The 15,242-nt window shown below is 33.5% G+C and overlaps 1 protein-coding gene across 2 annotated transcripts in view; it reads left to right on the plus strand.

Moving 5' to 3' along the window:
• The window catches only part of TMC7 (transmembrane channel like 7), a 59,355-nt gene that overhangs the window by 12,472 nt on the left and 31,641 nt on the right, over window positions 1-15,242 (plus strand). For both annotated transcript variants that reach the window (XR_004230273.1, XM_003761427.4), the window contains exons 2-3: window positions 7,275-7,524; window positions 12,987-13,135. Coding sequence is in view for 1 of the 2 variants with exons in the window: in XM_003761427.4 (XP_003761475.2) it covers window positions 7,275-7,524; window positions 12,987-13,135 (399 nt within the window). In the remaining variant the exon portion in view is untranslated. The remainder of the gene's footprint in view (window positions 1-7,274; window positions 7,525-12,986; window positions 13,136-15,242) is intronic.

Consider the following 15,242-nt stretch of genomic DNA (forward strand, 5'->3'; position numbering starts at 1 on the left):
TTGATATAGGTTTTACATGTGTAGTTATTTAAAATTTCCATAATAGTTATGTTTAGTCTGAGCTAAACTTAAAAAAGACTAAAAAAAAAAAACCTAAAGAAAAATAAAGAAAAAAATTTAAAAGTATGCTACCAGGGGCAACTAGGTGGTGCAATGGATAGAGCACCATCCCTGAAGCCAGGAGGACCTGAGTTCAAATTTGGTCTTAGACACTTAACCTTTTCTAGCTGTGTGACCCTGGGCAAGTCACTTAACCCCAATTGCCTCAGCCAAAAAAAAAAAAGTATGTTGCTATCTCTTCTGACATCATTAGTTAGTTCTTTTCCTTTTTTTAAAAAAAAAATCTCCTTGGGCTATAGAGGTGATAGTGTTATTGTTGGATCAAAGGATATATACAGCTTTATACCCCTTTGGGCATTTTAGCTGCTAAATTCATTAATTCAGTAAGCACTGACTAGATGATAATAGGTTTGAAGAGCTGAAGACAAGACCAATCTGATGGCTTTTTCTTAGGAGTAAAAATATGTTACAGTTGAAAGAATGGTAAATTCTGATTCAGAGACTGGGTTTTTAATCCCCTTTCTGCTAATTACTACCTTTGTGATATTGGTAAAGTCATTTAAGCTCTCTCAAGCCTAGATTTCTTTATTTTTGATATGAAGGAGCTGGATTAAATGCATTATGAACTAGACTCCTTTCAAAGACTGATCATTAAATCTATGATAATCTATGATCCTGTGAGGCCATAGCCCAAGAATGAATGTTAGTATTCATATATTCTAGCATAATTATTCTGTGGATGACCTTTGACCAATTTTTCATTATAATAGGGTAGAAAGAACACTGAACCAACTGTCAGGAAATTTGGATTTTAGTCTTGGCTCTTCCACTAACCCAATGTATGATCTTGGATTTAACCCATTCTGAGCTTCAGTTTTCTCACCTGTTTATCAGGGATAATAATATTGCCTTTACCTCAATAATCCTATTGTTGAGGAATATACTTTGACAACATAATAAAAAAAAAGTGAGCTCTCTATTTTCAAAGTTGAATTATCATTTGAAACACAAATTATTTATCATTTGAAACACACACACAACTTAAAAGCCATTTTAAATGTCCAACAGTGGAAGAATGGTTAAATAAATTATAGTACATTCACATATAATGTAATTAAGATGAATAAGTGTCAGAAATTTAAAGCAGTTTTCTAAGTACTTTATGAAATAATGATGTAGATAAAAGCAGATCTCCTCGAACATAGTATATAAAAACTACAGGTACATAAAAAAAGTGAAGAAGAATGAATGCACAGTGAATCCTAATAGAGACTTAGAGGATGGGGAAAGTGATAACATATATTAAACTTAATTTAACTACAGAGCGCCCCAAAAAGTCTTTATGCAGTTTAAAAATTTAATACCTTAAAATTGTACTGAGACTTGACATGCCCAGTATATATTTTCATAAAGCATATTTAATTCAATATTAAATTTATAATAATAAAGTATTTTGAAATAATATCTGCCTTAGATCTCATTTTATTTGTGAGGGTCAAATGAGATTCATAAGATTAAAGATTTAAGAGCTAAAAAGAACCTTAGACACTGTTGTTCCAAATTCCTCATCTTTAAAATTAGGAAGTAAAAGAGACTAAATGACTTACCTAATGTTTCACAATTAATTAAAGCAAGGACATGAAATCATATCTTCCAAACTCCAACCAGTATTTGCTTTCTTTTATGCTATTCTTTAAGAAGTATAGAATTTGAAACAAACATAAACTATTGTGATTTTTATTTTATTATGGCTTCAGGAACCTGTGTAGGATGTAGAAGACCCTTACCCAAAATGACTACTCAGAGATTACTCAAAGTAAAAAGCAGAAAGGTTGTTTATTAATCCTCATGAGAATGAGCAGTTCTAACAAGAGATAAAGGAAAGAGAAAGCTTGTGGTAGGAGGGCTAAAGAAGTGGTAAAGATGCACAGCTTTTATTTTTTTTTTTATTTAATAGCTTTTTATTTACAGGTTATATGTATGGGTAACTTCACAGCATTAACAAACCTCTTGTTCCAATTTTTCACCTCTTACCCCTCACCCCCTCCCCCAGATGGCAGGATGACCAGTAGATGTTAAATATATTAATATATAAATTAGATACACAATAAGTATACATGACCAAACTGTTATTTTGCTGTACAAAAAGAATCAGACTCTGAAATATTGTACAGTTAGCTTGTGAAGGAAATAAAAAATGCAGATGGGCATGAATATAGGGACTGGGAATTCAATGTAATGGTTTTTAGTTATCACCCAGAGTTCTTTCTCTGGGCGTAGCTGGTTCAGTTCATTACTGCTCCATTGGAAATGATTTGGTTCATCTCATTGCTGAGGATGGCCAGGTCCATCAGAAGTGGTCATCATATAGTATTGTTGTTGAAGTATATAATGATCTCCTGGTTCTGCTCATTTCACTCAGCATCAGTTCGTGTAAGTCTCTCCAGGCTTTTCTGAAATCATCCTGTTGGTCATTTCTTATAGAACAATAATATTCCATAATATTCATATACCACAATTTATTCAGCCATTCTCCAACTGATGGGCATCCACTCAGTTTCCAGTTTCTAGCCACTACAAAGAGGGCTGCCACAAACATTCGGATGCACAGCTTTTATACGAGTACATCACAAGTAAGAGAACATTGAAAAGGGGGTAGGAGGGAGGCATCTAATTGATTGTTGCTATCTGGAGAGATTGGAATGGAAGGTTTCTGTTCCCCCAATCACCTGATTTCTAGGAAACAGAAAGTCAGGCCTTCAGACTTAATCAAGCAGACAGTGGTCCAGCTAATAGACTAAATATCGATAAATGTCAAATAGTGATAAATGTCATCAGCTCAGGTTAAGTAAATACGTTTATAGCTGGCTAAGGCTCAAGTAAATATGGGTCTGCACATATTATACAGGTCACAGGGGAAACACAGAAATAATGAAAATGAAATACAGAAAAAGAATTCACACATCCCTCTAAGTTCTTCACCTTATCTCTCTATTCCACACAGTTTCATTCTGTTTATCTTGATGGGACTATAGTTGAGTCCTGGACCACTCCTATTTAGCCCAAGCCAGAGATCTACAGCTGAAAATTGGCTCAACCACTCCCAGTAAGCTGTCCCATTCTACTGGACATCTAGGCCTGAGGGCAGTAATCTCATTCAATCAAAACTTCTATTTAATTTGAAGATTTCAGTCTTATTTCAAATCAAACTACCCCTAGCTCCCAACTGAGATAAAATAGACATTTGCTAGCTCACCTTTTTGCAGAGGGCCAAAAGTAGGACATGGCATGCCAAGGAACCTCTCTCTTTCTCTCCTTGGCATAGCTCCCTTCGAATATCCTCTGCCCACTGAGAAGAAATTCTCTGTTTAGCGTTAACCCCTCTTAATCTCTCTGACATGATTTCTCTACACTCTTGTTTATCTTTCTTCCAGGACTCTTCTGCTAGACTTTTACTTCTCTGTCGGGACCTTGCCACTAAGTAAGTCAGCCTCCTAGCAAAAGCTGACTTCCCAGTACCAATAAATTTCTTTTTGCCTGTCTAACTTTTCGGATTTGTAAATTCTTTTATGAAGGACCTGCGCCGATCAGAAGGGGTTCCCACAATTCTCTGCCCTGCACCAAACCTCATCAATTTCATGCCACTTCACTGGCAAAAACAAACTTTTACACATGCTTACTCACTATGTGCTCAGCACAGGGCTTCTTGTTCATTGCTTTGACCAGAGTTTTGAATTCCTTCAAATTGTTTTTTCTTTTAAAGTGTTTACAAAGTTGTATTATAGACATTGTTATTCTGGTCCTACTTGTTCTCCTTTAAATTAATTTAAACAAGTTTTCCTAGGCTTGTTTGAATCTATCTCTTACGCTGATTTTTTTAATACAGCAAAATAATATTTCATTACATTTAAGTCACATATATTTATCTTCATTCCTCAATTGATGGTATTACTTTATTTCTAGTTCTTTGCTATGAGAAAAAGGTACTTACATAAACCTTTATGTATGGATCCTCTTCCTCATTCTCTGATCTCATTGAGATACAAGCCCAGTTGTGATATTACTGGGTCATAGTTAAGTGACTTTTTCAGTAGAATTCCAAATTGCTTTCCAGAATGCTTAGACAAATTCACATTTCCATCAACAGTGCATTCTTGTGACTGTTCTCTTAAAGCCTCTCCAATGTTGTCATTTTCCTTTTCTGTTGTCTTTTTTGATGGGCATTGTTGCCAATCTGATGGGCATAAGGTAGAACTTCAGAGTTAATTAGCATTTTTCCTTTTATTAATTTGGAGCAGATTTCATATGGCTGCTGATAGCTTGCATTTAAAAAAACAAAACTGTCTTTATATCCTTTGCCTCTTTATCTTTTCTGGAACAGCCTCAAATGATTGCTGTCAATTTGCCAAAATTCACTTTAATTTTTATTTCCCTATTTTGGGGGAGAAGAAATAGTCAAGGTGTTGGAGATTGTGGGAAAATGTATTGTCAGAAACTGGGCAACACTAATCAACTTCAAAAAAGGTTAATAGTGTAGAGAGATTTGGATTTAGGTGTCAGATGATCTGTCTCATAATTTCAGCTCTATTTTAAAAAAAGGTATATTTTAGGAGCAGATAATTGGTGTAGTGCATAGAGCATCAGCCTTAAAATAAGGAGGACCTGAGTTCAAATTTGGCCTTCTACACTTGTGATTCTGGGCAAGTCACTTAACCCCAAATGCCTCAGGGGAAAAAAGATATATTTTATTTTTAATACATATAAACTTCCATTATACTCTCAATTAAATCCATTACAATATGCAATATGTGTTTACTTTTACTTTTTATGTGATCCTGAGTAAGTTACTTAAGTACTGTGTCCTCCGGATCTTCATCTGAAAAATCAAGATAGTCAAGTTAATTAGCATTTATCAAGTGTCCTCCATATGCCAGGCATATGCTAAGTTCTGGGGATACAAATAAAGACAAAAACTTTCCTCCTTCCCGGATCTCAATCTAATGGGGGAAGGCAATATGCAAATAACAAACTATATGGACATTTAATTGGAGATAATCAACAAAGGAGAGGCATTAACATTAAGGAGATCAGTAAAGCTTCTTGTAGAAAGGAAAATATTTTATTTCTTTCCTTTTATAACACTTAAGGGTTTCTCTATCTTCTCTTTTTCAGTGAAATTTGGAGAGGGAAAGCTATTTATATGTTTCTGATGAAGAAAATTGGCAGCATGGCTGTTGAGTAGTTCCTGCTTCCTATGTAAAGACTTCTCTTCTTTGCTAATAAAGCTCTTTTGTTTCATGAGATGTAGGGAAGTGATTGCTTGTCCTCAGAGCATGGCTCCATTATGGAGCAAGCTTGGGTCCCTTTTTTGTAGCAAAGGCACCAGACAGAACACAATTCATTTTTGTGTATATGTCATACCAGGCAACAGTGCCAGCTGGTAAATATGACTGATGTCTCAATGTGCCAGCTAAAAGAAAGCATAATGAGTAGACCTTTGGAAAAGAATCCCTAAGTCCATAATTGATATATGACTGTGATTTTAAATGATAATAACGAACAGCATGCATTTATCTTGTTCTTTTTGCTTTTCAAAATGGTTTCATATACATTATCTCAATCTTTTAAAAAATTGTTGTGGTTTTTTTTTTTTTTTTATGCCTTTAACCTTCCAACAGCACTTATTACAACAACTTTTTGCCCACTTCCCCCAAACAAATCCTAACTTGTAATAAAGAGGTTCAGTTAGGTGAAATAAACTTACCTCGAATCTGATCAAATTTGTCTCATTTTGAACATATATATGCATCACCCCACCTGTCAGGGGAGAGGAAGAAGGTATGATTTCATCATCTATATGCTGCAGTAAAGGTTGGTCAATGCATTGATCCAGATTCTGATTTTTAGTTTTGTTTTCTTCTACATCAATGTATTAATTGTGTATTTTACTCTTTGCTCACTTTATACTACATCAGCTCATGAAAGTCTTTCTGTGTTTCTCAGAAATCAATAATTAGGCAAGAATTAATTATCTTTATTTGACAGATGAGAAAGAAAGAAGATTAAATGCCTTTTCCAGAGTCATACATAAAGAACCTGGACATCATACCAAGTCTTGTGGGAGATAAGCCTTGATTTCTGGAAACTTAGATTTGAAACATTACTCAAAATCATTAATTGTGTCATTATGAAGAAGTCACTTATCTTTCAGAGCCTCAGTGTCCTTATCAGTAAAATGGGATAATAATATTTATAAGGTCTCCCCCATCAGATAGTTAATTTATTTTATAACATCACAAAACTATTTATTACTAGTCCCAAACTCCACCAGTAGACTATTATAGTTCTGAGGAAGTTCTATATATATATAAATCTATTTACTATAAGTGAGTTTACTGCTCTGTCTTTCATCCAAATAAGTAAATTAAATGAGATGAATATTACTTTGTCACTGATCCAAGGAAGTGATTTTTTTTTTTTTTGAAGACTGGTTATGGTGTATGATGAGATCTCCATTTCCTCCTTGGATAAAACAGCATGGAGTGATGGATAGAGGGTGGGAGGTGGAAACAAAAAACTTGAGTTCAAATTCTGACCAAAATTTTTTTAGATAAATGACCCTGGGCAAGTCAGTGTCTTTGAACCTATTTTCCTTATCTATAAAATGGGGATAATAAATACCTAGGGTTATTGTGAGAAGCAAATGGCATCATGAATGAAAAAATACTTGTATACTTTAAGGCACCATATAAATGCTAGCTGTTACTACTGTTGTTGCAACTGATACTTTTACAAGGGACTTATTGTTATTTCTTCCCAATAAAACAAAAAGATCAATATGATTTTGTCACAGACCTAAACAAGTGACTTTTACAAGACTGGTTATGGTATATGAGATATTGCATTGCAAACGTTGTTATTATTCATTTGTATCTAACTCTTCATGACCTGGTTTGGGATTTTCTTGACAGAGATGCTGGAGTGATTTGCCATTACTTTTTCCAGCTTCTTTTACAGATGAAGAAACTGAGGCAAATAGGGTTAAGTGACTTGGCCAAGGTCACACAGCTAGTAAGCTCCTGAGGCCAGATTTGAACTCAGAAAGTTGAGTGCCCTTCTGCTTGTCTTGCTGCCCCGTTATTTTATTATGATGATACCTTAATTGTCACTTCCCATTTGATGCTGATATTTTCTCTTCCTTTGTATGTGTACAGACAGCTTCTTGGATTATAACCTCCTTACTTCAATGACTGTGAGCTTCCTTCAAGAGCTGCCCAGTTACCGGTCCATTGTTCGAAGGAGAACCTCCATTCTTTCAAGGGATAAATCAGGAGGCACTTTGCTGAAACCAGCCAGCTCTGAAATCAGGAGCTATTTGGAAACAGGAAAATCAGAGAGGGAACACCTTGGGAGCCAGTCCATCAGAAAATATGCACTGAATATCTCTGAGAAGAGGAGACTAAGGTTTGGTCCACAGCAATTTTTCAGCAATTTAACATGAAGAACGTGTTAAGAGACAATGTCATAGAGTGTGAAGTTTCATTCAACAAATATTTATGGAGCAGCTATCATCTATGTTAGGAGTTAATGGAGATTACAGAAATATAAGACATGGGTCCTGTTCTTAGAAATCAATCAGCATTTATTTATTAAGTACCTATTCTGTGAGGATGTATGCCAGTGCTTAGCAGAATTAAAATTCCTTGAACATAGGGAGTTAAAAAAAAAACAAAAAACTTGGTATATAGTAAATGCTTCATAAATGCTTATTTCCTCGATGGATTGCTAAGTACTAGGGTTATAAATTTTAAAAAGGAAATCATTTATCTTCTTTAGGAATTAACATTTTATCAGAAGAGAAAACATGTTCCCATTTAAATCTATATAAGATAGATACAAAATAAATAATAGCATTTATTTCAGTTTTGCAGAGCACTCTCATGTTACTGTTACATAGCACTTTATGGTTGCAAAATATTTTCTTATTTGATCCTTACAAACCTGGGAAGTAGGTGCTATTATAACCCACACTTACACAGAAACTGAGATAGATAAGTTTAAGGACTTTATCTCAGAGTCACACAGCTAGTAAGTGGCTAAGGCTAGATTTGAAATCATCTTCCTGACTCCAGGCCCAGTGCTCTATCTAACTGTACTACCTAACTGTATTGGGGGATTTCTATAAACTAGATTTCATTCTGTTCTTGTTTGATTGCAGAAATACTTTTTAATTGTTTAGTATGAAATGAGAAAAAAGTTTAAAAGTCATTTTTAAAAAGCATCTGAGGTTATATTTGAACTCGGGTTTTCTTATCTTTAAGTGGCACTCTACCTGCTATGCCACTTGCTGCCTAAAGAATTACTTTAATGTTATATTTTTAATAATTAAATTCGGGTTTTCCTGACTTCACATGGCATTCCATTTACTATATTACCTAGCTGCCTGTGGGCTTAACTTTTAATATTTTAAATATTACATATATTTAACATTCAATGCATTTTAATGCATTTATTTAATATCTATTTTGATATATTTTTTTTAAATACAAGGTTATGTGGGGCATCTTGGGGAAGGTCAAAGAAAACCCTCATGACTTTTTTTTTTTTTTTTTTTTTTTTTTTACGGTATAGCCAAGAAAAGGGGAAAAACATATTTGAAAATTTAAATAACATAATGTGATATTGTATATGATTGTGAAAAATCAAGAGGATAGATAGTAAATGTATTTATCATTCAGAGATAAGAGGAATCATTGTCATAGAAAGGGAAGTGTAGGCTTTCATGGTAGAAATAGAATTTTAAGAAAGAACAGGAATTTCCTGAGGAGAAGGAGCATAGCACGAGTGAAAGCCCATGAATAGAGCTGGACACATTCAGGAGACAATTAAGTAGACCAGCCTTTTTGGATCACAGGGTTCTTGGTTGAGGTTTTCTGCAGATAAGGTTGTAAATATAGATAGATTTAGAGGGTCTTAAATACTGAACTTGATGCCAGCCTCATTGCATATTATTCTTTCAATTTGCCCTTTTAACTGTGACCTGATTTTATTTTTTTTAAATATTTTTCTCAATTCCGTGCAAAAACAATTTTTAACATTTAAAAAAATATTTTGAGTTCCAAATTCTCTCCCTCCTTCCCTTTACTCTCCTCCTTCCTGAGATAGTAAGCAATTTAATATAGATTAGATATGTGCAATCATGCAAAACATATTTCCTTATTTACCCATATACTCTCAGCTAAAGCCAAACTAGATTATAGTCATAGAATCATGGATTTTGAATTAGGAGTAATTTTAGGGAATATTCAAAGATTCAAACTGGGTTTCCTCTAACCCCAAAGAATGTGTAAAGGTTTGTTTTCAAGAGTATACAGGGAATATTTTGATTTGATTAAAAAACAAGATTTCTAATCAATAAAGGTAAGAAATTCTACTTCAATTGATTTATATAGACCAAGAGTATTTAAAAAGAAAGCCACTGAATCACTTTTTTTTTATCTCATATGTATGTATGTGTGTGTGTGTCTGTGTGTGTGTGTAAACTCTAGAATTTATTCTTTTTATATTGAATGGGAGAACTGATTGAAAAAGACTGGAAATTCTGATCTAGTCCAGTTCTTTCATTCACAGATTAAGAAACTGAGGTCCAAAAGTGATATAATTTTGCGAAGGTCACATTGAAGTAATGTAGATTGAGAGAGGATACTTTTAAACTGTGCCAGAACATAATGATTCAGTTTAAAATATGAAATAATCATGACAGAGGCATTTGGCATAGAACAAATATTTGCCATTTCTTACATGAAATAGCTCATAGGCTTAACCATATATGCCTAAGCAAGGCAGAATCATAGGTGATTAAGCAACTTTTCTTCCAAATTTGGGAACCTTTAAAATCTCAGGGAAGAGGAGGAGCAAGGTCAGGGTCTGGGGAATATGGGAGGAGTTGGGGAGGAACAAATTCCAGTGATAAAGTATATAATGAGATGGTTCAGACTGTCTTAAATATGTTAACAAGAGTTCACTTCTTTTTTTCTGTTTTTTTTTTTTTTTAATCTCTCCCATGGTTTTTCTCTTTTGCTCTGAATTTTCTTTCCCATCATGATTCCTAAAGTAATATATATTAAAAATAAAAAAATTTTTTAAAAATGTTAACAGGACAGTCTAGGAAAACTGATCTTTTTGTGTGTGATTATGATTAATAACATAAACGGGATGAGCTCATTTTAGCATTTATAGAATGAACTGGTTTAGGGTTCACATCAACATGGTAATAAATGGTAAGGCAAAGATTTGAACCTTTGGTCTTCCAGCTTCAAATTTATTATTTTTTCCATGAACTACAACTGCTTCCTCCTTGTCATTCCTGTGTTCTAGTTTTCTGCCTCTGTGCATGTGTCATTTCTTTGTCTAAAATGCCCCCTTCACTGTTGCAACTTTTGCCCATGATTTAAATTTCAATTCTTTAATGACAATAGTAATAATAATAATGGATTTAAATAGTGTTTAAAGTGTGCAAGACTCTTTACAAACATTATCTCATTTTATATTTATAACAACTTGTATTTTTGGTACTGTTGAGGAAACTGAGGCAGGCACTAGTTAAGTGACTTGCCCAGTATTATACGGCTAGTAAATGTCAGAGGAGAGATTTGAAGTTATGTCTCTGGAAGCTTTCCCAGAACCTCAAGTCCAATAATTATCATTCCTCTTTGAACCTCACAGCACTTTTTGTTTGTGCCTGTCTATCTACTTTCCATGTATTTTTTGTTCTGCAATTATTTGTATATGTTATATGCCCCACATAGAATGCAAACCCCATGGAGACAGTGTCTTACTAAAATTTTGTATCTCACCCTCTCAGTTGTGTGTTTCAAGTTGAATTGAAGAATATCTTCCTATTACTGAATATTAATACTATTGTTTAAAATTAAGGCAGGTTAGTGGCAGAGTGGCTAGAGTGCTGAATCCAGAAAACTTAGCCCTAGAAGATCAGAAGGCTTCTGGTACCAGTTTCATGAGCCTGGGCAAGTCACTTAACTCCTCTTTGCCTCAGTTTCCTCATCTGTAAAATGGGGATAATAACAGGACCTATCTTACAGAGTTGTTGTGAGGATCAAGTGAGATAATATTTGTCAAAAGCCTTTTGTAGGCTTTTTACTGATAGAAACTATTTAAATGTTTATCCCCTCCCTTCCCATTTAAAAGGGTCCATTTTATAATGGGCTCAATAAAACAAACTTGAGATTCTGAATTGGGAGAATACTGTTTAGATGTTGTTGGAACCTCTGGTAATGGGTAAGGCAATAATGTTCCTCAACTTTAGTATCCTACCCCAGCTTGGAATAAAGTTTCTTTAAGCATCAAGAGATGTCAATATATTTGGTAGATTTTCAGCTTTTTTTAAATCCTCACACCCTTCTTAGCTCTTTAAATTTTACCTTGTGAAAGGCAAGAATCCTGAGAAATGTTTTTCATTTATTTTTATGGTACATGGATTTGAAAAAATCTGGAGAGCCAAAGTTTTAAAACATCTTTAACATAGCTAATTGCATTTTTATTAACATAGCTATATGCATCATGGCAGATTTGAACTCTCTAAAAGTTTAAATGAATTGGCTTGTAAATAAATATACTATGGTACTTTGAGTGTACCTGTCTGGTCATGTTGTATTTGGGCATGGAGCATTGTTTAATTTTTATAATTCAGGATTACTTTTCAGTTTTAATACCCAAGAGGAAGGAAGAGAAGCTAATTTATTCCATATGCTTAAAGATCACTTAAAGAAATGATACAATCATGCTACCACAATTAGTTGTTTTCTTAGAGAAGTAGTGTTTAGGAATATGGATATACTTTTCTACAAGAAAGCAAACTTGAAAGCAGTGTTTAGGAATATGAATATAAAGTCAAGACTGGAAGAACATATTGGAATCTAGTAGAGCAGAAATTTCTAATCTGGAATTTGTGATTTAAAAAAAATTTTTATAACTATTTTATGCATTTAAAAATATTCTAAAATGGGTCCATAGACTTCACCAGAGTGCCAACGGGGTTCATGACAATGAATTGGATTAAAATGGGTTAAAAATCTCTACTCTGGATCTTCTGATGAACTATGATGGCTTATCTCTTGGCATGCAGCTCACCTCTAGGTGTGGCTTTCCAGTCTGGTCTTGATTTCTTGGATTTCAAGTTTTCTTTTCTAAGTACTCCTATTTTTTAAATAGTATTTTATTTTTTCAAATGCATGTAAAGATGGTTTTCAAGATTCACCTTTGTAAAACCTTATATTCCAAGTTTTTCTCCTCCTCTCCTTTTCTGCCCCCTCCCCAAGACAGCAAGAAATCCAATATAAGTTAAATGGGCAATTCTTCTAAACATAATTTTTTTTAAAGGAGGGATGAAATCAGCCTGAGAATCAAAGTTAATCTGTTAAGTTTTTAAACTCTAACTACATCTCCCTTACTAGATAGAATGCCAGTTGAGACATTATCTATATGTCTTTATATTCCTACATTATGCCTACATATGTAGACATTCAATAAATATTTGTTGAATGAAATAAACTGTCCGGTCTTATCCTTGTAATTCATTTATTACTCAGAAGTTTCTGACATCCTGGCATTTCTGACAAACTTTCAGATATCCCAGCCTGTTTCAAATGCTCCAAGTTTTGTGAATACTGCCTTAACAGTTAGAATGGATTTAAACCAGTTTAAGCATTAAAAAAAATGCTATCCCATTTGTTTTAGGAAAAAAAGTTGGACCATATTCCTGTATAATACTATCTGGAAATAGTGTTCTTAGAGGGGGGGAATAATAAATACAGATGTATATGTCCTGTAGCTATTCCTCAGTTATAGTTATTAGTTCAAAATGTAATCATCTTGCTGTTATATTGTTACTGTTTTTATTAACCTAGGGAAATTCAGGAGGCCCAGGTCAAGTATTTATCTGATTGGGATCAGTGGAAACAGTACAGCACCAAGTCATGGAAAAGATTTATTGAAGAAGCCAAGGAACTGGCTTCCCACTTGGAACTGTGGAAAAATGACATTCGCAGCATAGAAGGTATTGATGAATCATGAATGGTTGAATAACACTCTTCATGGAATTCTTATTCAGAAAGTAGTGTTGGGGATTAGGGGACAGATTCTTATTGGGGATTTTTTTTTGGGGGGAGTGATTCACTTCTTTTAATTTGAAAATACAAAATACATACATATATAAATATGTGTATGCATATCTATTTACATATCTATCTACATATACTTTTCCATCCATCCATCCAGTTACTTATTTATTTCCATAAGCATTTATCTCTCTCACCTATTCCTTCTCTTCTCCCATGAGAAAGAAACAGAAAACCCTCATCATAAATATATAGTTCAGTAAAACAAATTCTTTCATTATCAGTGTTCAAAATTATGTCTTATTCTGCATTTAAAATACAGAACATTTTCCTTTTCTTTTTTAAAATTTAATTTTTATCAGTTCCAAAGTCTCTCCTTCTTCTGTCCCTTCTCCTACATATTGAGAAGGCAAGAAATATCATAGTTATTTTATATATGAAACCATGCAAAATATATTTCCAAAGTAGCCATATATTGCTCTCAAATATAAGAGAGCAAAAAAAAAAAAAAAAAAAAAAAAGAAAAGAAAGAAAAAGAAAGAGAAAAAAGTAGGCTTTAATCTGCACTGAGTCTATCAGTTCTTTATCTGGAAGTGAATAACATTTTTCATCATGAGTCTTTTGGAATTGTTTTGGATCATTGTATTAGTTGCTGTATCTTTCAGAGTTGATGATCATTAAAATATTGCTATTTCTGTATATATTGTTCTCCTGGTTCTACTTACTTTATCTTTCATCAGTTCAGATAAATCTTCCCAAGTTTTTCTGAAACCATTTTCATCATTTCTAACAGAACACTAGTATTCCATCACAATTCATATAACATGATTCGTTAAGTATTATCCTACTGATGGGCATCTTTGACTTACAATTCTTTGCTACCACAAAAAGAAGTGCTATAAATATTTTTGTACATGTGGCTAAATGTCAAAATTGTTTTTCTTCAAATTGTCATTGTATAAATTATTTTCTTTGTCCTGCTGCTTACTTCACTCTGCATCTTTTCATTGATAATTTTCAGTTACCTCTAACACTGTGTATTTTGACATTTATGGTACAATAATAATAGTACATTCATAGCACTAATTTGTTTGGTTATTCCCTAATCATGGACATATCCTTAGTTTCCAATTTTGAGCTTATCTGAAACATATAGGTCTTTTATCTCTTTTTTTGATTTTTTTGGAATAGTGGCCTCATAGCTTTATACATATATGATTTTCAAGTATTTATTTTTTTATAATAGCTTTTTATTTTTCAAAATATATGCAGATAGTTTTCTATATTCATCTTTGCAAAACCTTGCATTCCAAATTTTTCTCCTTCCCTCTCTCTTCCCCTAGACAGCAACAAATCCAATATATGTTAAACATGTGCATCTCTTCTAAATTATATATTATTTATGAGGCAATTGGGATTAAGTGACTTGCCCAGGGTCACATATTTAGTGAGTGTTAAGTGTCTGAGGCTAGATTTTAATTCAGGTCCTCCTTATTATTTCTCTACTGCACCATTTGACTGCTCTCCTTGTAGTGATATGACTAAGTCAAAGAATATGCACGGTTTAGTGACTTTGGAGGTATTGTTATCTCCATGCTCCTACTAACCTAAAAACTTGAAGGGATATAGTAAAGGGAGAAAAAAGTTCAAATTTGAAACTTTATTTTCCTCCTAAGCTCATGTATAAAATATGCTCACTTTGAGAGGAGGGATTGTTTCAGTTTTGTCTTTGTTTTTCTGTTTCTTTGCATAGTATCTGGTATTTAGTAGGAACTCAGCAGATGCCTACTTTATTAAATTTTTTAAAAGTCTATTGTGCAGTTTCTTATCTTATTGGGTGTAGAAGGGATTGAGAGAATTTGCAACTAAAATTTTTTAGATGAATATTAAAAATATTTTTTAAGTGGAAAAAATACCCTGTAGAAGCAGCTAGATGAATCAGGAAGATCTGAGTTCAAATCTGGTTTCTGTCACTTGATTACTTACTAGCTTTGTGACCCTGTGCAAGTCACTTAACTCCAGCTTCCTTGCACTCCCCCCAAGATA

Source organism: Sarcophilus harrisii, chromosome 1, assembly GCF_902635505.1.
Source record: "Sarcophilus harrisii chromosome 1, mSarHar1.11, whole genome shotgun sequence".
NCBI classification, from domain to species: domain Eukaryota; kingdom Metazoa; phylum Chordata; class Mammalia; order Dasyuromorphia; family Dasyuridae; genus Sarcophilus; species Sarcophilus harrisii.